At 31.0% G+C, this 24,295-nt stretch overlaps 1 protein-coding gene and 1 long non-coding RNA gene across 2 annotated transcripts in view; one reads left to right on the top strand and one right to left on the bottom strand.

Annotated features, from left to right (window-relative positions):
* The first annotated feature begins 713 nt into the window (after positions 1-713).
* Positions 714-2,211, top strand: LOC139489697 (uncharacterized). Its single transcript, XR_011656222.1, has 3 exons — positions 714-1,092; positions 1,452-1,530; positions 2,093-2,211. It is a non-coding gene; the product is annotated as an uncharacterized lncRNA (long non-coding RNA).
* Positions 2,212-2,248: 37 nt separating this feature from the next.
* The window catches only part of LOC139489576 (uncharacterized), a 64,391-nt gene continuing 42,344 nt past the window's right edge, over positions 2,249-24,295 (bottom strand). The window contains exons 14-35 of the mRNA XM_071276155.1: positions 23,411-23,554; positions 22,900-23,034; positions 21,787-21,930; positions 20,580-20,714; positions 19,481-19,589; positions 17,776-17,843; positions 17,182-17,423; positions 16,524-16,611; positions 16,028-16,095; positions 15,013-15,049; positions 14,775-14,872; positions 13,997-14,134; positions 12,694-12,839; positions 12,117-12,252; positions 11,381-11,530; positions 10,876-10,975; positions 10,169-10,242; positions 8,647-8,772; positions 8,124-8,234; positions 7,386-7,537; positions 5,251-5,386; positions 2,249-3,771 (exon numbers count right to left, since the gene is read on the bottom strand). Of these exons, the coding sequence (XP_071132256.1) occupies positions 3,700-3,771; positions 5,251-5,386; positions 7,386-7,537; positions 8,124-8,234; positions 8,647-8,772; positions 10,169-10,242; positions 10,876-10,975; positions 11,381-11,530; positions 12,117-12,252; positions 12,694-12,839; positions 13,997-14,134; positions 14,775-14,872; positions 15,013-15,049; positions 16,028-16,095; positions 16,524-16,611; positions 17,182-17,423; positions 17,776-17,843; positions 19,481-19,589; positions 20,580-20,714; positions 21,787-21,930; positions 22,900-23,034; positions 23,411-23,554 (2,609 nt within the window). The 3' untranslated portion in view covers positions 2,249-3,699. The remainder of the gene's footprint in view (positions 3,772-5,250; positions 5,387-7,385; positions 7,538-8,123; positions 8,235-8,646; positions 8,773-10,168; positions 10,243-10,875; positions 10,976-11,380; positions 11,531-12,116; positions 12,253-12,693; positions 12,840-13,996; positions 14,135-14,774; positions 14,873-15,012; positions 15,050-16,027; positions 16,096-16,523; positions 16,612-17,181; positions 17,424-17,775; positions 17,844-19,480; positions 19,590-20,579; positions 20,715-21,786; positions 21,931-22,899; positions 23,035-23,410; positions 23,555-24,295) is intronic.

Below are 24,295 nucleotides of genomic sequence, written 5' to 3' on the forward strand. Positions count from 1 at the left end.
ACACAAACGTACTGATGATTTAAAGAGTTATTTCCCTTAACCTAGGTCTACCTCCTTAATCCTCATTAGAAATTTATTGTTGAGTTATTGTTTTTTTTTTTTATATTTGATGATTTATTTTCACTCTCCTGCAAAACACTTCTTTCTGTTATCATTAGCGGAAATCTGAGTCCATATTATTTCCTTTGACGTTTTACCATAATAAACATAAGGCATTTTATTTTTATATTGACAAATATATTCGAAAAAGAATATCAAAGCGTAACCTTCGTTTAATATTAAAAATATGGCTACGGCGGTTTCCTTATCGAGAACGTGTAGTGTGCGAGAGGTCATATGTTCAATCCCCGGTTTGGCGAAATGATAATAAAAAAGGTGTATGCTGCAATACTGCCAAACGCAAAAAATAGTATTCAGGATTTAGAGCAAAGATCAGTTGTCAAGATCAAAGAATATTAGTATGAGGGTTATGTGACAAGTCTTCATGTGTTTGTTACAGTGTAAGCCAGCAGATGAACAATCTGATTTATAAAAAAGAAGCTGTGGTATGATTGCCAATGAAACAACTCTCAACAAGAGCATATATGAAACAGAAAATAACAACTTAAGTTCACCATACGGCCTTCAACAATGAGCAAATGCCATACCGCATAGTCAGCAGTTTAGCCTGTTTAAAACAAAGAAGGCTTAAATTCTTTTACATTTAGGTGTAATACCACCAAATCATGGTACGTCACATCCGGTTGCATACGAAAGTAGGCCTAAAAAAATATTCCCTTGAATTTGACAGTTGTAGAAAATTAACCCTGCATTTCAATGCACTTAAATTTTTCTGAGTCGAAAATATGTATGTTGGGTGTCTGAAGGCATCATTCTTTTTTTATTTGATGGTCTTATAAAATATTTTGGAACGTTAAGGTTACATAGTTACCAAAGCAGGTAACCAGTAAATAACAGTGTAAAAATTGGGTTGTCTACCCTCGGCGGTGGTTACTTTCTTATATGCAATGAAATGTAGTGTGAAATTTTCACTGTATCACTGGAAAGGATTGAACTTTACACATGCAAAGTATTTCTTCGGTTGAAATAAAGGTAAATACTGTACGATTTTTTTAAAAGTGCCAATTTAACAAAGACTAATAGGGAAAAATCAATGGTGGTATTACACCTATTTAGGGAAACTAAATGTGCACTCTTGACCCTATTTTACTTTCATTTTTAAAAGTTATTAATAAACCAGTTCATACATTATTGTAAACATGGACTATTCGGAATGGATTTAGACACAGAAAGTACGTTTGAGGTAAAATTGAATTGAAATGGGGGTTTACGGGTGTTTTCTTAGTCAAATGGGTGGACAGACGAAGCTGTATTTAGATTACTGTGTTAAATTTTAAATTACCCTTACAGTTTTTGTTTTGTTTATACAACATGTGAATTTTTCATTTCAGTGTTAACCATGTTCTGAAGAGCATTCTGTTGAAAAATCTTATATGTGAATTGGTCTGCAGATGACACTTCAGCATTTAAGTATGTATCAACTATCATCATGTTTTTTTTTGTTTTGGCCGCAAAAGTTTACAATTTGCCATTGTGCCGTCTACATTTTGCACAGACAATAACTCATCTAAACACTTATTTGTCCTGGACTTATACACATCAGAATCCAGTCTCACATACTTAAACTTTATAATTCCTACCAATTTTTTTTTGTACCAGCATTCCAAGGGACATAACCCTTTTTAAAAACATTTTGAGGTATTTTTTTATTACTCTTTCTCCCCATTTTCTAATGTAAAATACAAGAAAGTGGACTTTTTGTGTAAATCTATTAGAAATATACTGTTATGAGTAAATAAAAAGACTTTGATACCAGTAGCAATAAATGATTGACTGAAAGGGAACCGTTATTTCTCACACTAGGAGAACAGACCAAAAACTCAAGTTACACATAAGGGCTTATAGAAACTTCCGTGTAGACTGTTAACATTTATAGAGACAGTTCTTTCAGCTAAAACACTTTAATTATTGATTTAACATTACATTTATTTCATTTTTGTGGGAAAATAATCACATTTGTTTTATTTTTTAGACAAAAGATATCAAGTTTTGATGAAAAAGGAAGGAAGGAGGAAAAATGGACCAAAACAGACCAAAACAGACCTTCAAATGAACTCTAAAAGGTGCAATAAAATTGTTTATCATCTTAAAGTTGTCTTGTGTATTCTATTTAATTGTTTGAATGCATATATCATGAGTTTATGATCAGATATTAGTCAACACTGCATTTTATAATGATACACTGAAATTAGGATTTTTCGAAGAAATTGGACTGAAATTGCCGTAGGATATGGCCTTACATTATAGTGATTTTCTCTGAAACTATAGTTCTGACTGAGACAAAACTTGACAATTATGCTTGAAATAACTTGCAATTGGAGGGGAAAAAATTGCATTAAGTTTATTTGACATTTAGGTGTTCTTTAGGTGTAATACCACCAAATCATGGTACGTCACATCCGGTTGCATACGAAAGTAGGCCTTAAAAAATATTCCCTTGAATTTGACAGTTGTAGAAAATTAACCCTGCATTTCAATGCACTTAAATTTTTCTGAGTCGAAAATATGTATGTTGGGTGTCTGAAGGCATCATTCTTTTTTTATTTAATGGTCTTATAAAATATTTTGGAACGTTAAGGTTACATAGTTACCAAAGCAGGTAACCAGTAAATAACAGTGTAAAAATTGGGTTGTCTACCCTCGGCGGTGGTTACTTTCTTATATGCAATGAAATGTAGTGTGAAATTTTCACTGTATCACTGGAAAGGATTGAACTTTACACATGCAAAGTATTTCTTTGGTTGAAATAAAGGTAAATACTGTACGATTTTTTTAAAAGTGCCAATTTAACAAAGACTAATAGGGAAAAATCAATGGTGGTATTACACCTGTACATAGCTTTGACCTGTATATGGATTTAATTGGCCACTGCACGTTAGACATCCATCCATTATTATTTTCATAAATGAAAAATAAATCGGACAGGTCATTGTATTGTCTGAATGACAAGCTTGTCTGTGTACAATTGGGTTTATGTCAGAGATTCATCCTGCATTTTATTATTTTGATGAAAGGAATTTTCATGCGTGCATTAAATGCTATTTTAACACTTTCACTATGTATACTTTGACATTTTGAGGGAATATGCATCCAATTTTCATAATTGAACATACGATTAAGCACATATAAAGGAAAATTTACATAACATATATAGAAAATAAAATTCAAATTATATTAAAAACTTCTGAAAAACACAATATACATTTGTACATTTATTTATATTTTGATACTTCTATGAAAATTTAAACCAGTGTTCATGATAGAATAACACACAGCTCTTGTTTTAAAGTATTTCAATGATATTTTATCTTTTTTTAGTAACTAAGTATACTGCTAAACTTCATCTTCGTTGATAAACAATATTTATTATCATTTATAATATGTTCTTTTATACAAATATATAAATATTTTGAATGGTGTATGACCTCTTCCTGAAGATCAGTTTTATTTGTTCAAAAAAATAATATCACTATAATAACCATTTGGATTTTCATTTATGTCTTACAGTCTATGAACAGAAAGCAAAACATATCTGTATTAAAGTGTATTCTATTGCCTAAAACACAGAGTCTATCATCACTATACATTTGCATACAGCGATTCGTTTTCTAAATGGTCCTTGATACACTTGTAGCAATATTCATACTGATACTGTGAAAAAAAGATAATATCAGCTATTAAAGAAATCCCATTTAATTGATGCAAGGCTCAAGAATTTTTTTATAGAACATGTCTTAAAATGAACATAAAAAAGGTTTGTCGCTGTTGTCTACTCTATGGTCGGGTTGTTGTCGCTTTGACACATTCTCCATTTCCTTTCTCATTTTTATTGTTTAACCGAATATAACAGATACAATATATATTTATTGGCCCGAGAACACACTTATCTCGCAGTGCACTTTTTTAAGACAATAAATGAAACAATAATCGTGTTACTGTGTTGTTTTGCTTTTGGGACTAACTAAAGAAAACCAAAGAAAATTCATTACTCAAAATATGGACAACATTATGTTAAGTGGGTCTTGCAATTTTTTGAAAGGTTCCCAAAAGCTAATTTGTAAACTTTTTAGCTGGACCAAATCACTACTTTACTTTCATTTTCATGACCCCAATTTTTCTACAGTATAACTTGATCCCTCTACTTGTTATTTGAGACATGAAATATAAAGAAAGAAATTGTAAAAGGGTATAAAAAATAGCAAGTAACATACTGTTAAGACTAGGAACTATATTCGTGGTCAACGAAAATAAAAGGACTATAACTTTGTTCCAGGTCCTATTAGTAATCAGTTTTGTCTACCATAGTTTCTGAGAATATGATTTGTTTTGAGAAGTCTTTAAATGTTTCCGTGCATCATTATTCCGACAACAGCATAACAATATTACAATTTTTGGAGTTGGACTTTACGTACGACGTTTGAGTTTTTGAAAATATTCACTGTATTACATGCTTTTATATTTTTATTGGTTGTAACAATTTTGACCATTTATAACCAAAAATATGTATACGAATAACAGTTTAATATGTACGCAACTTATAACAACTAAATGGTGTTAACACAAAACTCTAAATACATTGTTTTAAAATTCATACCTAAACCTAATACATTTATAAAACTAATGAAAGTGGTTATTTGTAGAGTCAAAAAACCTTTTCAGTTATCAAAATAATGGAAGTGACAATAATTTATCAGAATAATCATATACATTGAAACATTTAATGCATTGATTGAAAATATAGCAAAACAGGTTTTACATTTGAGTTAAAAAAAATATTCTTTAGTTGAATTTTCACCAGACTGAATGCATTTTATATTTGTTTTTAGACTATAGATAAATTAAAATATTTTTCAATTTCTTTTTTGGTTCGCTTTCTTTTCGCAAATCCCTGAACAAAAGACCTGCAACTAACTGTTCTTCAACGTTTACATATTTTATAATTGCAGAGAATAAGAAAACAAATTTAAAAAGAAAACAGTGAAAAAATTGACTATTGGAAAAATAGCTTACCTCTACAAAACAATCTAAACAAAGGCAAATATCTAAATAGTGAAGAGCGAAACTCTTACTTTCTATACATATTTCGCATTTAAGATTCGCTAACATACTAGTAATCTATTGAAAACTTACAAAATTCATCAGAAATTCGGGACGTCTAACTTGTATTGTTCTCACCACTTGAAAAACATCAATCCCATCATCTATCGCTAGTTTTTCTAAGATAAGTCGTAGAGCAACAAATATCCCACTTTTACTACATCCATCGCTGAAATATTAAGGTGGTGTTTCAATGTCACTTTCTTAAAAAACCAATAAATTAACAAGAACTTGTAAACACTGAAACAACTTCTTCACCTACCGGATGTTTATTATATTAAATCAAAACAATATCAGTATTTGTATGAATGTCCTTTTTATTTCTAACAAAACAACCAATCTTTCATTTTGTGACAATTTAAATTCATAATTATAGAACTAGTCAAGCTGAATCATAAAAAGGAGTAGGTCCGGTAAGGACTCATTTTGGCCTCAAATTTCAGTTTCATCTGACGAAAGATTTTGAACACTTTTTAAACACTTAAGTGTCTATTTCACTTGATTCAATTAGTTTATGTGAAAGATTTTAACTGATTAAGTCATTAAAAACGATCCGACTGAAGCTCAAATATGAAAAATCTCTCAAATATGCCAAAAAACGTCACTTTTCAGATTGTTTTTGTGAAAAATGAAAGTGGTCGCATCCGTGTTCATCCACAACCTTTATATATGTTATGTATTATCATAAAATACAACTTACATTGCAATATTAAGGATGAACACGAATGCGGCCACATTCGTTTTACACGGAAACCGTCTAAAATTTAACTAAAATGATAGAATTTTGAAGATTTCAGTAATTTAGCATGACTTAATGGTGCTACAACCCGATATATGTGCATTGTATTGTCAAAAACAGCCCATATTTATGTAGCAGAAGCATTCAACTGTCCAATAAATGACTAAAAGTTTACATTTTAACAATTTTGTAAAACTGTTATATTTTGGGCCAAAAAGGGGCCTTACCGGACCTACTCCTTTCAAATATTTTAGTGCTTCCACGCAAGACATGTTTAATCAAAGCTTGCAGATTTCAAAAAAATATGTATCCATAGCAGCTGTATTTAAAAAAAATAACTTTGGGAATTTAAAGTACTCAATGATCTTCAACTACGAACTTGTTGGCCTTTTACCATATTTTTTTTAGCGTCAGTAATACGTTTGTTTTGAAGATAAAACGTGCCTCCTGTGTACACAATTTTAATTCTGGTATTATGTCCTGTTAGAAATGCTTTACATTAGTCATTTTGGACACTTATTATCTTGCATTTATGGTGACACAGTGTAGACCTATATGTTTTTTACTTTTTAAACATTGTGACTTAGTCTGAAAGTTGTCTCATTGGCACTTAAATCATATCTTCTTATTTGTATTTTATATAAGTGTGAGCCAATAGAGAGAAATATTTTATCATAGCTTAACAAAAAAAGTCCTCATTCATTTCAGACTTACAATTTGAACCAGAAGGTCATACGCAGCCTTTAAGCCATCAGTGCAAACATGTTTACTGTATTATTTCAATACTTTTTGACAACTTAATTGATCTCTATATGTAGTGATATAGGTTAGACACATATGTAAGTTATTTGCTACTCAACAGCCAAACCATATACAAAGAAATCGATGTACTGAATATAAAAAGTAAAATCACAAAAATACTGAACTCCGAGGACAATTCAAAACGGACAGTCCCTTATCACACACTTTGATATCGTAGACTTAACAAGTGATAACATTGCCATATTAAGTCAGTTTAATTGGTGTTTAGATCAAAATAGCTCTTCAAGACTTAAATCGGCCCTATTAATTTAAACTTGAAAATATTTCCCACAACATATCATAGGTTATACATTGTATATGAAAAAACAATAAGATCCAAGTCTTGACTTTAAATTAAAAAACTGCAAAATAAAGAAAAGAATAGTATATTTAACCGTTCCGAGTACTTCAGTTTCCTTGGAAAGGTTTGCCAACAAAAAACTCAAATTACTACCTTGATTCTTTGTAAGAGGTGACATTTCAACTATGTGACAAGCAAACGAACGATCAGACATCCCATTTTTATTAAACACTTTAACCGTTCAATGCCATGAAAATGACAACAGTTACATTAAAAGTATAAGAACAACGATAAACAAAGTCTTTCTCTGGAATGTTTTCCACGAACCTGCAAACAACAGTAATTGGTCCTTTGTTTTCTTCCCAGCAGTCGTTTACATTTTTCAGAAGATCAAGTATAATGTGTGAAGGGAGCATAGTATCACTTGTTCCATTTGATTCGCTTGGTGTAAAAACAGTAATTTTCCTCTCACCTTGATTCTGAAGAAAATATAATTACATTGCTATAGAAAAATAGCGAGGTCTTATAAATAAAAAAACAAAAACAATTTATCATTTTAGTAAATACGTATAACAGAAATACCAACTCCAAGGTGAAATCAACTAGAGAAGGTCCATACAAAAAGACAAATTTTAACGTTAATTATCAACAAAACGAGTGAAAAAAAACAATTGTCATATTAATAACTAGGTACAGACATGTTTCGTTGGTCCCTCGTTTGTTGGAAACATTTATTATTTGTAATTATACAGAGAATCGGTAGAGCATGACTTGAGCGGGTCCTTCTTGTGCAGTCAGTACCACCTTTCCGACTTCATTGACATTTTTTGAATCCGACAAGAGAAAGAGAGAGTTATTGTTGCTTACTCTGCATCAAATAACCATATGCATGTGTCACCCCATTGTTTAAAAACATATATGACGTTTTGATTGTACGACAGCTGATATGTGTATGCAGAAAATGCCTACTGTGACAATCACGTTTAAAACTCTTTTCGGTTTTTACGCATTTATGTTTTATGTAATTGTTGACCTTCAAATAACAATTTGTAAATACATATTCACCTCATGTCTTAACGTAAGCTGCAGCTCATCTGGATTGTATACGTTTTCTTGCACAATAGAGAATTGGTCAAACTCCAGCACTTCATGTTGTTTTAACCACAAAGGAGCGTTCTAACAGATATACAATTTAATATTTTTACCCATTTTTTTCTATCAATACATAGACAAAAATTATATTTTCATATATTAAATGAAAAGTTGTATAACACATGAAAGATACCAGGCTGTATTGTGGATCTGATATAGCGTAGTATACACATTGAAAAAAGGTTTTTGATATCTTTTATATTATTTTCTAACTTGATTGTCAATCAACGACATCATATCTATTATTTCCAAATGTTTGATTAAATATTTTCGTTTCTGGTCATTGTCCAAGTGACGGTTGAGATATGTGACCGGACACACTTATGTAACAGAAAAACCTACTTACAATTGTTATTTTACTTTTAATATAATACTCAAAAAATTATCAAACTGCATATGACTAAATATACGCCCTTGTCAAGTAAGATTAACATACCATGTTTAACTGGTCTAATAAAACAACTATGTTAGATTGATGATCATAAACCATTGTCCAGAAATCTACAACAGTTTTCTCTAGAGGACATTGTGTAACTAAGAGCTTACTCTTCTCCTCGTATCCCTGTAAAAAAAACATTGCATCAGTCATTAATCAAATGTTATAAAACTTAGAAATTTATTTTTCCATATCAACCTTAAGTTTGGACAATAATAATATATAAGTGTTTGTAAAATGGCAGTAATATATATGTATGAATCGTAACCAAATACTTTCATAGGTTTTAATCAAGGTACATAGACTGTTATGAAAAACATAAAAGAATTCCGTTGGATAGATGCAAGAAATCCAGCAGGTTACATATATAAACACGTAAACAGACTAAGGCTTGTGTTTTCCTACCTTTTTATGCTGAAAATGTTAAAATACCGTATTTTACTTAAAATAAACACAGGTCAGAAATACGAAATATTTAATTCTATGATATACATGTGATTGCATGGTGCTGGTGTATTGGTGCCAGACAAATACTCGAGAAATTGCTATCATCATATAACTAAGAGATAAACATAGCTGCCCACATATCGTCGAGTACATTCAGTGAAGTGATATTGGCATGAATGGCATGATAAATTTTCCAAAAATGTAATACGTTTAAGTTGCTTCAACTGAAACTATAATTGGAAATAAACCTTCGTGGAATATTTTGTTATATTCATAATCAACTACAACATGTACAATAACGTTTTTATTTGAATCTTTGTCAGATTCATTTGTATGATCATTTGATATGTTTTCTTCCAAATGTTATGTTGTATCTAAGTGATGTTTGTTTTTAGCTGCTTAATCCCAATTCGTGTTGCATTGTACAATTGTGTCTGTCAGGGTTACTATGCCAAATTTTTTAAGTAAAAGAATGTAGTCAACTGCCATGCAAGTAGAAGGTTTATCAAGCTATACAAATAGGTTTTTTTATTCGTTTCCTTGGTTGAATAGTCTAGCTTCTGAATTTGTCAGTTTTTTTTACTTACCCCTTTTTGAAACCATCTTTGTTTTTATTTTGATTGATACTGAATTAGTAAGAGTTATGAATACTTATTTTATTCTATTTGTTAGTATGATTTGTTCTGAATTTTATTGAACAACAACTCTTTTCGAGCACTCAAACATATCACATACGTGTAACAAAAGAAACATAATGTTTGCATTTATACAAACAATATGATTCAATGGTGGGTATAAGGAAAATAATGCATTTAGGGGCCAGCTGAAGGACGCCTCCGGGTGCGGGAATTTCTCGCTACATTGAAGACCTGTTGGTGACCCTCTGCTGTTGTTGTTTTTTATTTGGTCGGGTTGTTGTCTCTTTGACACATTCCCCATTTCCATTCTCAATTTTATTAGTATATGTTGATGAGTTGACAAAACGTTTTCATGATATAGTGTTAATCAATTCATTTGTTTTTAGGACTTTCATATCGAGTATAAATATATTAAGTTTGACTAAAGTAGAACTTACGGGAACAATCACTGCGTTGATGTAATCATTACGTGTTTTACCATATGACATTAAATACGGTCTATACTTGTCATCTAAAAACAAAACAGAATATATACATTACATCTCGATTTCGAAAATACTGTTATTCTTAAATGGTTTTGATTTAGATACACGTAAATTGGTTCTAATTCAAAATTATGGCTTATAGGTATAAAGCCAAAGACGTTAATTTAAATGCTTTCAAATCTGTATGGAAAATTTAGTACGATTAAAATATAAGTAGCAAATGAAAAACATAATTTTTTTTTAAAAAAAGTACACGCACGTTAATGCCGCATGCACATATTTTGTTTGTTATCTTCAATGCTGCGTTTTCTATTATTAAGTTAACGCGGTCAAAATGGAAATTTCGACATTTCTAAATTGTCTAAACGAGTAAACAGACAGGTGTTTTCTCGGTGTCCGTTAAGTGAAAAGTAAACGGGCGTTTTCTTCATATTTCACAATTTTTGTTTTACGTGCACTGAAATATAAACGGGCGTTTACTAGAGATTTGTCAAGTGAATTTTTACATGCACTTGAAAGTAAACGCGTGTTCACTTTTCACATAAACTGATTTTGTAAATTATAATATGAACTTATTGTACGCTTTTTATTTTGTCAAAACGACGTGTAACTGAACATTGAATCTAATATTCTTATATAAAAAACGTACAATTACTTACGTGGGAATATTTTTTTTGCTGAATTTTTATGAATATTTTCTTTTGATGTTGCAGCAGTATGTGCTGACTGTGGATACATGGGTCGCAGGGTTTCCAATCTCTAAAAATAACATACAAGTAAATGACAACTTGTTTTGAGAGAATAGATATATGGTCGATTATATAAAAATGATGACACAGAACATTACATAGAAGCAATGCCTATATAGTATTACGTCGTAAGTTCAAGTGGACTTCATAACTGATTGGTTTAAATTTGAAAAAAAAAAAATGGATATGGTCCAATAAAGAATAACATTTAAAACCCTTATGTCATTGTATTGGACGCAGGTTTTGCCATAAATGTATAAATGTTTCTTAAGTGATGCAATTCTTAAACTATATGGCAGGTTGACAAACTAATTCGTTGTCATTGATCTTTGTTTCAATTTTATCATAAATGCGGTAGCCAATTTTTAATAATTCACTATTCCTTTTCAAACTCATTCAAAATGAAAAAGTATACCTGGAATTCTACTTTATACATATTCTGATTACGTGGTACAGTTTTATGTTCTTGATCCGAGATGTATTTACAGAAATCAGTCTTCGGAATTGATGTTTCTGGTACGGTAAAAAGTTCTAACAAGGCTTCAAAGACTGTTTCATATTGTTCCTGAAATTTAAATTGAACAGATTTGAACATAACCATTTCCAAAGTATCACGTGTAATAAAAATTACATTTCAAACGAGTTGTTGGTAATTTTGGTAATGAAGTTATTCGTGTGTGAATTCAATTATGCAATTGTTAAGTATTGTTCTTCTGGCAAATGCGACTTGAACTAAAAATTAAAACATACTTATTCAATTGGAGTTCCTTATTAATGATTCCTTTATTTATGTAGATGTTTTTACGTTATGTTATTAGTCCATTTACACTAATTGCTTACTATATAAGAAAGGATTTGTTTTAAACAACACGTCAAATAAGGCAGGAATAATTCTTATAATGTTAAAAACGCCAACCATGTTTTGTTTCGATGAGATAAAAGTCTATTGTATTATCTTAAATCATAAACGTGGAATACTTATGCTAAATGCATATACGTTCCGAACTAAAAGATACATGTGAATGCGGTGATACATGCAAGGATTGAACAAGTCAATAAAGCATACAGTGTAGCAATACGTGATTATTGGGCTATTTTTCAAACTTTAGTACAAGTATCGCTTTTTCTACATCAATCATAATAAGTCTTACATATGTTTGGACCATATTCATTCTGTCTTTTCTCATCATCTCGATACATTCCATAACATTTACGTAACCGACATTCTTGCCATTTTCGTATAAAGCATCAATAGCTATAAATGTTCCAGTTCTTCCAACGCCAGCGCTATAGAATTGATAATTTAAAGGATTATTGACAACAATGTTCCTGATAACTAAAGAAATCATAAATATTTTATTTTAACACAAAAGAACATTTTTTCTTTTAATTTTACGATGGATTAATTTAAATGTTTTGTGATAGTATTTTTTGGTAGCAGTTTTTGATGGGATTCGTGTTGCTTTGTCTTTGGTTTTCTTTGTGTGTCTTGTGTACTATTACTTGCCTGCTTGTCTTTTTTTAGCCATTGTGTTGTCAGGTTACTTTCGATATATGAGTTTGAATGTCCCTCTGGAATCTTTTGCTTCTTTTTTTAAATTCACTTTCGATATCTAGCTGTAAATACAATTTCTTTATTTTGATTAAGATTAAGTAGTGTAATAGCATTATCATACCTTTTCTAGATTTGAATTTTTAATTATGATATTTCCTTTTTTATACACATACCTACAATGTACAACCATTTGTCCATTGTGGTAACATTTTGCAATCTTTACTTTCCTGTAAAAACTAACTAATTTTATGCTGTCAGGAACACCGTGGTCAGGCCATTGTGTGAAATGAAAATGGTGAATTTTTCTTTCCTTTTCATTCTGAAATGGAAAACATCTATAAACTCATCAAAGATACCAAGATCAACATTTCATATCTACGCCACACGCGCGTTTCGTCTACAAAAGACTCGTCAGTGACGCTCGAATCAAAAAATGTTTAAAAGGCCAAATCAAGTACGAAGTTGGAGAGCATTCAGGACCAACAATTCATAAAAGTAATGCCAAATACAGCTTAGGAAATCTATTCCTGAGGTAGAAAAGCCTTAGTATTTCAAAAATTTAAAGTTTTGGTTAACAGTAAATTAATTATTATGAACATTTCAATGCAAACTCAAGTCAACACTGAAGTGCTGACTACTGGGCTGGTGATACACTGGGGGAAATAAATCTCCACCAGCAGTGGCATCGACCCAGTGGTAGTAGATAAACTCTTCAAAGATACCAGGATCACAATTGTATATCTACGCCTGACGCGCGTTTCGTCAACAAAAGGCTCATCAGTGACGCTCGAATCAAAAAATGTTTAAAAGGCGAAAGCAAGTACGACGTTGAAGAGCATTGAGGACCAACAATTCCTAAAAGGTTTGCCGAGTACAGCTAAGGTTATCTTTTCCTGAGGTAGAAAAGCTTTAGTATTTCAAAAATCTAAAGTTTTTTAACAGTTCATTTATTATTATGAACATATAATCTGAGCTACAAATAACGGTTATTTTGATATTAACTATAGCATCAGTTAAAACATCTTCCTGGTTTCCAAATATAAAAAGCAAAAAGTGTCAAAAAGTAAAGAGAAGGTAAGCAAAGGATTACAAAAAAAGGAGTAGGCAATTTATTTAACCCCTTGAAATAAAATTACAGATTAAAGCCTGTATGAAACATTGTTAAATATCCTGGGTTTGTCAGAAACTAATCAATCATAGTACATACAACTTTTGTTGTGTTGCTCATTTTGTAGGCTTCTTGTAATTAATCACTAATCAATCCGTTTCAGACTTTGCATAAATATGTTCAAACCTGAAATATGATAATAGGTTACTGATATGAATATTGCTGATTTTTATCAAACGCAGCTCATTTGTAACCATATACAAATCAAAGGGAAATTTAATAAACAATTTGATGCTGATTCGTCATAGTATTGGTGATATTTAACTGAAATTTTTGTATCGAGCCACATTCGTTGATAACGAAATTACCGTGTCGTTTTTGTTCAACACTGTTAACAACCTGTACACATATACTGTATGTTTTCTTTCTTCCTTCATGGTTACTATGTAGTTGTTAACTGCCAATGGTTTTGTGACTGATTTAGGCCAGTATTGTGCACATTTTATCTGGAAACGAATGAAATAGACGTAAATTAATAAACAAGATCAGAGCATGATAATTAAACAGTTTGAGTATATCTTTACTCAGTGGTGAAGTTGAATCAGTTGACCGTTATGGAATAGTTTTTCACAAATAAGGACGAATTTGTTCTTATTGTATTAATCACAATTCCGTCCTCTCTTCCCCCAAATATTACCAACCGAATTAGCCTTATCACCGAGTTTGTACTCACATGAGCAACGTCACGGGTGCAAAAATATAGTACCCTTCCGCAACACCTTAGATCAATCCTTGTTTTGTCAGAGTTCGTGTTTATCAGTCTTTAGTTTCTGTGTTGTGTTTTGTATACTGTTGTTTGTTGTTTGTCTTTTTTTTTTTGTCCAATTAGTGTATCTCGTTTACCTTTAAATAATACAGTTGTTGTTTTATAATCATGAAAGTTCAACATGGTTAAATCTTTTAGTTAACAAATAGGTAAAGTACATGTTCTAGTTTTGAGTATCCAGTTAGCAATGTATTTAAACAATTATTCAAATTACAATTTCACAAAAATACTATTCAATTATCTTTGCACATATATTTACGGAAACCTAAGTGATAAGATAAATGTAACATGAAAAAAACTATGACATGGTAGTTTGTTACCTTTTGATTTTCTTTTAACTGTGTGACCATCACTACTTTTCCAACCTTTTCTTGCCAGATCATATGCCAGAAATCTCTCACTGTCTCGTTTTTCGGACCTTTATTTTAGAAAAATCATAATATCAATTTTTGTATGATAATTCATTGTATCAATTAGAACAAAAACAATTAGACCAATTGACTTTTGATTTTATATAAAAAAAAACCAAACATCAAACATAGGATATATTATACAAACCTTGTGCTGCTATGTATGCCTTTTCTTTTTCATAGTTCTGAAATTTTACAAGAAAAGTACGTGGACAATAAAAGTAGTTACATTACAAATTTGAAAATCGTACAAAATTGATTATACATAAACATGCAATAATTTCTTTTAGGTCACGAGCAATACGATTGGTATAACTAGTACAGTAGAAATTTATGGCTCGAACCCGAACTAGCATTTAATGAACACATTCGCAGTGTGTGTTTGATTGTCTGACTGGTTTTGAATGTTATCGACACATTTTCCTTTTTCCTTTTGAACTATCTGCCAAACCCACAGAGGACTTAATACTCGAAAATATACGACAATTATATCATATATATGTTAGTGCAGCATCAATACAGTACAAATCAATCAACGTCAACGTATCAATCAAATTTAAAGAACCGATAAACTATCTAACGTTTTGTTGCTTGTAAGTGTAAAACTAACATCAATAATCATTTCGTTTTCGTTCATATAGCCCCCCCCCCCTCCCTTCATCTGCTCGAATATCAGCTCGATCTAGCGGGATCGCCTTATATTCTTGCTGATCAAGTTAGTAGAAACACAGAAATGGAAATATCTATTTGTCTTGTGTTTTCCCTAATAATAACCGCGGCTGTTATGTTATGTGTTCGCAAAACTGTTGTTTGTCTGCTTATGTTATTATCATTGTTTGTTTACTAGAAAACATATCAAAAGTAACAGCGGAAGAAAACCAGGCACTATTTGACTTATTTGATATAGAAATAATGTTTGTTTTGCGTTTCCCAACAGGAGTTTATGGATTGTTGATATTGAATGTAGCAATTTAAAAAAAAAAGTAATCTAGAATTGCATTTGTATTTTCACATTATTTCAAATTGTTGACACACTGTTAATAAGACTAACACTTTTATAATAAGACTTACACTTTTAAAAATCCTTAGATTCAAATTGACAAAACTCACCGATTACAAAATAAGATTATAAAAAGAATGTACTAACATTTTTTAAAACTTACATCAATATAACTAGCATTTATATAATCATACGCTGTGTCCCCCTCCAAAACCACTCTTGAATGATCATCTATAACAGATACATATGATTATGATGTCAATATAAAAAGTTAATACCAATATCGCATTGGGATAATTCAATACTGTGTAAGAATACAAATATATCTTGTCGATTCCATTATGTTTATTTTTAATGACAGTTTGCAATTAGATCTTTTCGTTAGAAAGTTGATACAATTTTGTATAGGTTTGGTTATTCCCTCCATATGACCAAAAAATGCATGATTGTATGTAACTCCATCCATGTAAAACTTTAATAAAAAAATCTTTCAGAAAATGTGAATAGTACTATGTTTTCCAAAAACAATTTCTCAACATTTACTGAGTTTACTGTATCATAACAGCTTTAAAACATGTATAAAGCATAGCATACACACGGTATATTATAAAATAAAACAAAAGCTAAGTAGAAATCAGAAGATTTGTTATGTTACATACATGGCCATAATGACAGAAAACGGTTTTTGACTTTATTATCGTCTTTTGAACCTTCAACATGTGGATAAAGAAGTCCTTTTTGTAAAATCTAAAAATAAAAAAAGAAACATGTGTTTTATCAAACTACAGCATTTAATACTCAGCAGTAGGCACTTCACTTATCAATGAAATGGTCACATTTAGAATTCAAATGTTTGTAAAACTTGGATTTATATCGAAATACTTTCTTTCCAAGGTTTAGATTACCTTAGTTTTATATGAAAATATATTTCGGAATATTGGGTCCTAAATGCTCTTTCATATTTTATAAGGCCTATTTTAACTTTTTGATAAGAGATTTAATAGCAAGTCTTTTGAATTCGGTATCAATGATTAGTTTTGTTTTATTATAAGTACGTCAAATATTTTTTTTTCTCCAATTTTCATCGATATTCAATTTAGAAATTGTTTAACCATAAAGATTATGGTTAAAAATTCAAGTTTTTACATTTCTCAATACCAGATAAAAAAAAAAGAAAGAAAGTCATAATATTGTAGCGGATCGCTTTTGGATTAACAGACAAATGCAAACGTTTGAAAAAAAATAAATTATAAAATTGTAGCGGATCACTTTTGGATTAACAGACAAACGTTTAAAATGTGCATATATGTAACTCACCGCATACTCTTTCTTGAAATCCTCGCCTTTTTGTTTTTCATGTATAGTAGTCTTCAGATCTTCAACCATTATCTTGTATTTCAATACGCTAAGCACATTGCCGTACATGTTCACATCATCGACTTTTACTATTTGTGATTCAGTGTCTTCGCTCTCTGTCACGGAAGGAGTATCATCTTTTGCCTTTGCTATACTATCTATATTAGCATAGTTATGGTTATTTTTGGTTTTCTTGCTTGTATCTAATAAAAATGTTAAATGATTAATTCCCATTTATCAGTTTATCTCGCATATGTACATGTAAGAATGAAGAGCTATAATCCAAAAGGTTCTAAAAACGTGAATAATAAACTTTAAGTACAACAATATACAAGACAAAAATAAAAGAGACAAACCACAAACAGTACGGAGCCCATGTATATGTCCTGCTTGATATATGATGCAAACTTCACATTCATTGGTTTGATTAACTAAAAATTTTTTACATCGAACGCACTACAGTATAAATGTTTCTAAAATGTAAACGATTGGTCTTATTGTGATTCAAGGTGAAGACAGTAAGATTTAAAAGCTAACAATTATGTGCTTGCTCACCGAAAGAAGTCTCATTTATTGATGATTTCCGGTCTACTTTTCTATCTTTTGTTAATATTAACCTGCGTCTGTTAATAAAAAAAACCAAATATAAGTATAAGTGAAGTTGTAAATGTCAGGGAATATGTAAAATCAATATGCCTGTCATAAATTCGTAGAAATGAACAAATGGAAAAGACAATTAATAAAATTGTTCCTGACAATGTACATATCGTGTCAGTATATGGTTGAGATATTTTTTTGAAATATTTTCTTTAGCATACCACTAGTAAAATACGCTCAAGGTAAGTTAATACGTTAGTACCAAACATACATATTTGTGAATCCCAGTTTCATGATGTTATCATTTCATATAACATTAACGGTTTCAATTTTATGACACCTGATAACATTCTGACAATTAATTTCTCTTCAAGAAGGCTAGAGAAAAACGAAATTAAGATCCAAACCTTATTACAAACATTGATTCATTGATTGATTGTGGGTTGCCCATCATCCAGTGACAAATATTTTATGCATTTTCAAACAAATGAATAATAAATACACTAGCACTGAAAAATGATGTATATAGAATATTAACAGTAATATTGCATTGCATCAGGATACAGCAAAGACTTGTAACAGGGGTTGTTAACGTGCAGACAGCTTGGCACTGTCTACACAAAGCATCATATTTTATAGTCCCAATTTTGATTTGATTGCATACTTGTACATCATGCACTGCAAACTCTAAAGAGCTGATATAACCAAAAATACATAAAAACGATTTAATATTTTTCAAAGATTGATATACTTATAATTGAATATATAGACGACGTAGAAAGTTTAATAGAATGAACCCAAATTTACCCCGTCTTAAAAGCCCGTATTCCCTAAACTGGTGTTGTATGTTGAACATTTTTAACAAATTGTTTTTACATATAGAGTAAACGTTCTAATCTTTAATTAACTAAGAAAGAAAATAACAGTTGACATTTTTTATACCAAAAATCGTCTTATTTTTTTGACAAATCTTATACGTACTTTGGCTGTAAGAATGGTACTTTGGAAAAGAAAGTAAACAAGATTTAAAGATGAACATATCTCATTAAAATTGTCGTTATCGAAACATGTGAGTGATTAAACGATACTAGCATGAACTGCATCCGATTCATATGACGCCAATAAGATATTTAAATTGATGACCGAGAAAACATATAACGTCATACGAAACATAAAGATCTGATATATCACACATACCCAGAAGGGGACATAAAAACTTGACTGAAAACATATCTTAAAAGATGCAAAAGGTCCCAAAGGGATAATCAAAGTCTATGTCTGGAAAAGAACAGACAACACCATGACAGCACATGTATAAAATCAATAAAAAGGGACAGTTACTATTTTCGTTTGAGTTTGCTTAAGCATTAATATATGGTTATGACCGTATATAAGGTCTATTAGGCAAATAAAGAGCGATACCATGTGATCTGATTTAAAACAAATAGTCCCAATATCAAGAAATTAAACATATGAAATTTATGATGAGTTGTCTTAATTTTTTATAAAGAAGAAAAAAGGATGGCTGTTTCATAATGTTTTGTATCTTTTGCTTCGACTTCAAGACAACAATTTGAACAATAAAAGTAAGAAATAATTGATGTTGGTAATGAATGCTTTTCAACTGAAAAGTAGGATAACTTTGAAAAACAATACAACTAACCTGTAAATGATGAATACCACAACTATAAGTAGAATAAGTATGACTGCAGTAGCACCTCCTCCGACTGCGGCAGCGTAAGGAGGATCTTCCTTTTGAAATTCAGATATCGCTAAAAAATAAAATAAATCGTCATTCAATATAACAGTTTGAAGCGAGAAAAAAGCAAAATGTGTAAAGCCATTTTTGCGAAGAATGAAAATGCACGTAACAATTTTGCAGCGTCCAAAGTCTAAACTACTTCCGTTTTCAGCAATAACCTGTTTTCAATGATACTAAAGGTATTGTGAACACATTTTTAATATACAAACATTGGTTTCTGTGGCAGAATTTCAATATTGACGACTTCAAGAATAAACCACCTGATAGTTCCATGAAGGTTCTCATTAATATAAATTTATAACTCACGACCTTATCATTTTCACAACACTTTTCTCTTTAGCCTAAGAGCCGAATTTAGAGAACACACTTTAAATTACGTATGAATTCATACAAGCAATATAGCCATAACCCCAGATAAAAGCGAAACCTACTGAGAAAGACCAATTTATCAATTCCAAGAGTTAAATAATGTCAGTTTGGTGATTAAAAGTTGAATAGGTATTCAAACACTAATATAACAAATTTCTCTTATACCCTGTGTTGGCCTATTTCCATGACATTTTTGGTTTAATCCAGATAAGAAAATCAATAATTGATATCCTATTTGTTAATAAAGAATATAGAAACTTAACATTTGGTTTTCATATGTACCAATTCAGCTCGATAGTATTGGGACTTTTTGTAAAATTAGATTAAAAAATGACCGTTTTTAAGTTAAAATGCATTTTTTCAGTTGTCATTTGAATACTCACAAATCCATAAAACCTTTAAAAAATCCGTATCATTTACAAGTACCCAGATTGGAACAGAAACGAATGCAGATTATTTCAGTGCCGTTTTAGAAAAGAGGTAGTAGAGCCACACATTTGCTTACTGCTGGATGGTTTCCATACATAAGTGAACGTGATTGACAATAAAGTTTTTTCATAAAATATTTATATAGAATGTTATTGTCTCTGCACTAGCTGCCAGCTACTCTCATTACAGATCAGTTTCATACCTTCTCCACATGATTCACCATGCCACCCTTTTTGGCATCCACCAGATTGACATTTTCCTGAAAACCGACTGCATGGCTCAGTTAAACAATAACACTTCCATGTGCAGTTGTAACCAAAATACCAATCGTCACAGGCTACAAAATGGAAGACAAATGGAAAACATCAAGCATCTTAGCATATTCTTGCTAAAAAAACAATTTGCAAATTTGAAATGTACCGTTTGTTTTAACCTTTTTTTGTATTTTCAAATGTGTACGTACCAGATGCTCATACTGTCAACATCAACCACAATTACAATCATACATAAAGCTGAAATATATTATTGACCTTTCATGATTGTTTATACTATCTGTCGGGAGTGACTGCAACAAGTAGAAGTATGAATTTGTGTATCTATATCATACCGCAGAAATTACGTTATAGAGAGCATAATGTTCACAAGCTTAGAACTGACTGATCGTTCAGAAAATTCTTCGAGTTCATTACATTTTTAATCGCTACCTAAAGTATGGTAGAATAAGAAAGTGTACTCAGAAAACTTTTCTAAATATTTAGCATTGCTAAAATTTAACATATTTCTATTACTGTCCGACACAAAATTGTTTTATAAATCAAACACATTCTTTAAAGTATCGTATAGAAATCTTTCTGTCAATATGTAGGTTTTAAGCAATACTTGTGAAGATGGATTTATGGAGAATTACGACTTGCATTTAACAACATTTATAACATTAATCGAAGAATTAAATAGAAAGTCAGAAATTTAAACTCTAAGAACAGACGGCCAAGTATGCGAATTATGATTAAATATGGATATATTAAGGTTTGGAAATGTTTGAAACTGTATTCACTTATTACATCCTAATTCTTTTAGGGAATGACAGGAAGCAGTTTTTTATCGTTGAGAAAACAACTTACATTTTATTCAAATTTTATTCAACAGAAAAAAAGAATAATTAAAAATGGTCGATGTTCTGGTATACAATAAGATGTAATAGAAAGGACGTATACCTCAAATTAATCAAAGGTATTATAATGGTCGTTTACTACAATTTAATCAAAGGTATTATACCAGCTAGACACATGAGACGTCTTCATCAGACACATCAGTCAAAATCGAAATCGAAAAAAATTAATTGTGAAACAACCAATTAAAGGCACTGGTTACAAAATAATAAAACATGTATAATACTATACTGTACATACTGTTGTTGCAGTATTTCTCGAAGTAATAACCGGGTTCACATCCAGTAGTGTTAACACATAATCCATCAATGACATCACAACTATTTGATATACATCCATCACATGAATCATTACAATTTTGTCCAAATTTACCTTCATCACACCCTGAAATGTTAGTTATATTAGACCAGATTAGTATTTATTATAATCATCTATTTCAAATCAAAGTATACCATTCCCTGACTGCGACTTTTGAGTAGTCAGTCTGGACTTTCAATGATAACGATAATCTTATACATTTAGTGACACATGCTTTAACTTGCTAAATTGTAATTTCATGCCATGCATAACATTGTAATAAGATAAAAGTCGACGGAGATATTTGGAATAAGCAGTTTGTACTTCTATGAACTTATTTGTGACAGTGAATTCAAAACTTGTCAAAGGAATGGCGAAAGATATCAAAGCGATATTTACACTCATCGGTCAAAAATAAACTGACAACCACATGATTTAAACAAAATTAACAAACAGACAAACAACAGTACACGAAACACAACAAAAAAAACTAAAGACTTGGAAGCAAGAAACACAACAAAGCATATAGAAGACTGACAAGCACGAAACTCACCATAAGCTTGGGATGATCTCAAGTGCTCCGAACGGGTAAGCAAATACCCGTCGTGTTGCTCATGTCACCCGGACTTGTTTTTGTTTAATAAATTTATGACGAATGAACAGCGGTATACTGCTGTTGCCATTATTTAATAACTTTTTTGTAGGCAGCAACCCTCTATCAAGGAAATCATGATAGGAAATACAAGTTCAAGATATGAGGCAGAACTAACAGTACCTGTTGCATCCTATATCTCAATGGGAAAGATGTGTATAAAATTGTCACCAAATTTGATTTATTTAATGACAGAACGTCATCTTATATAGGGGAAAGTAAAGATTAAGGACCCTGCTTATTTCCTTTCTTTCTCATAAGCTCCTGTTTGAAGTCAGAAAAATATTTATAAAGGAAAAATTAGCCTAGAAAGGGGGGTACAGTTTGTACCAATGTGAATGTCGATTGTTTTGTTGAACATATATATACTTGTTAGGTCGAACAAATGAAAACTAATGGCTTACCTTCGTCACATGATTCGCCTTGCCATCCTTTATCGCAGCCACCAGAAGGACACATTCCTGTAAACCAGTTGCATGGTCCATGCAAACAATTACATTTCCTTGAACAGTTTGTTCCGAAAAACCAATCATCGCAGGCTATAACGTAGAAAACTTATTATAGTATATCAATGTTACAATCATTATTCAAAATACCATCTGCAGTATGTTATTGCGTTAATATATATCAATTGGTAGATAAATCTCTTGTATGTTTATGTTAATGGATCCCTTTCACAAGAGTCTTTTCCTGAAACAACAACTGCTTAAATATATTTATGGAGAAGAACTTAAAAGGATCGTACCAAGTTATATTATATATCGTATTTATATCAATGTTTATTTTCCATTTCATCGGCAATTTGAGAAAGGTAAATGTCTGACATACAAATTCAAGCAACCAAAAATATGTCGATAGACAGACATTAAAGTAAGCATAATAAACAAAACATGTATAATACCATACTATACGTACTATTGTTGCAGTATTCCTCAAAGTAATAACCGGGTTTACATCCAGTAGTGTTATAACATAATCCATCAGTGGCTTCACATCTATTCGCTAAACATCCATCACATGAATCATTACAATTTTGTCCAAATTTACCTTCATCACACCCTGAAATGTTAGTTATATTAGACCAGATTAGTATTTGTTATAATCATCTATTTCAAATCAAAGTATACCATTCCCTGACTGCGACTTTTGAGTACTCGGTCTGGACTTTCAATGATAACGATCATCTTATACATTTAGTGACACATGCTTTAATTTGCTAAGTTGTAATTGCATGCCATGCATCACATTGTAATAAGATAAAAGTCGACGGAGATATTTGGAATAAGCAGTTTGTACTTCTATGACCTAATTTGTGACAGTGAATTCAAAACTTGTCAAAGGAATGGCGAAAGATATCAAAGCGATATTTACACTCATCGGTCAAAAATAAACTGACAACGACATGATTTAAACAAAATTAACAAACAGACAAACAACAGTACACGAAACACAACAAAAAAAACTAAAGACTTGGAAGCAAGAAACACAACAAAGCATATAGAAGACTGACAAGCACGAAACTCACCATAAGCTTGGGATGATCTCAAGTGCTCCGAACGGGTAAGCAAATACCCGTCGTGTTGCTCATGTCACCCGGACTTGTTTTTGTTTAATAAATTTATGACGAATGAACAGCGGTATACTGCTTTTGCCATTATTTAATAACCTTTTTGTAGGCAGCAACCCTCTATCAAGGAAATCATGATAGGAAATACAAGTTCAAGATATGAGGCAGAACTAACAGTACCTGTTGCATCCTATATCTCAATGGGATAGATGCGTATACAATTGTCACCAAAT

This window comes from Mytilus edulis, chromosome 1 (assembly GCF_963676685.1).
Source record: "Mytilus edulis chromosome 1, xbMytEdul2.2, whole genome shotgun sequence".
Classification (NCBI taxonomy): Eukaryota; Metazoa; Mollusca; class Bivalvia; order Mytilida; family Mytilidae; genus Mytilus; species Mytilus edulis.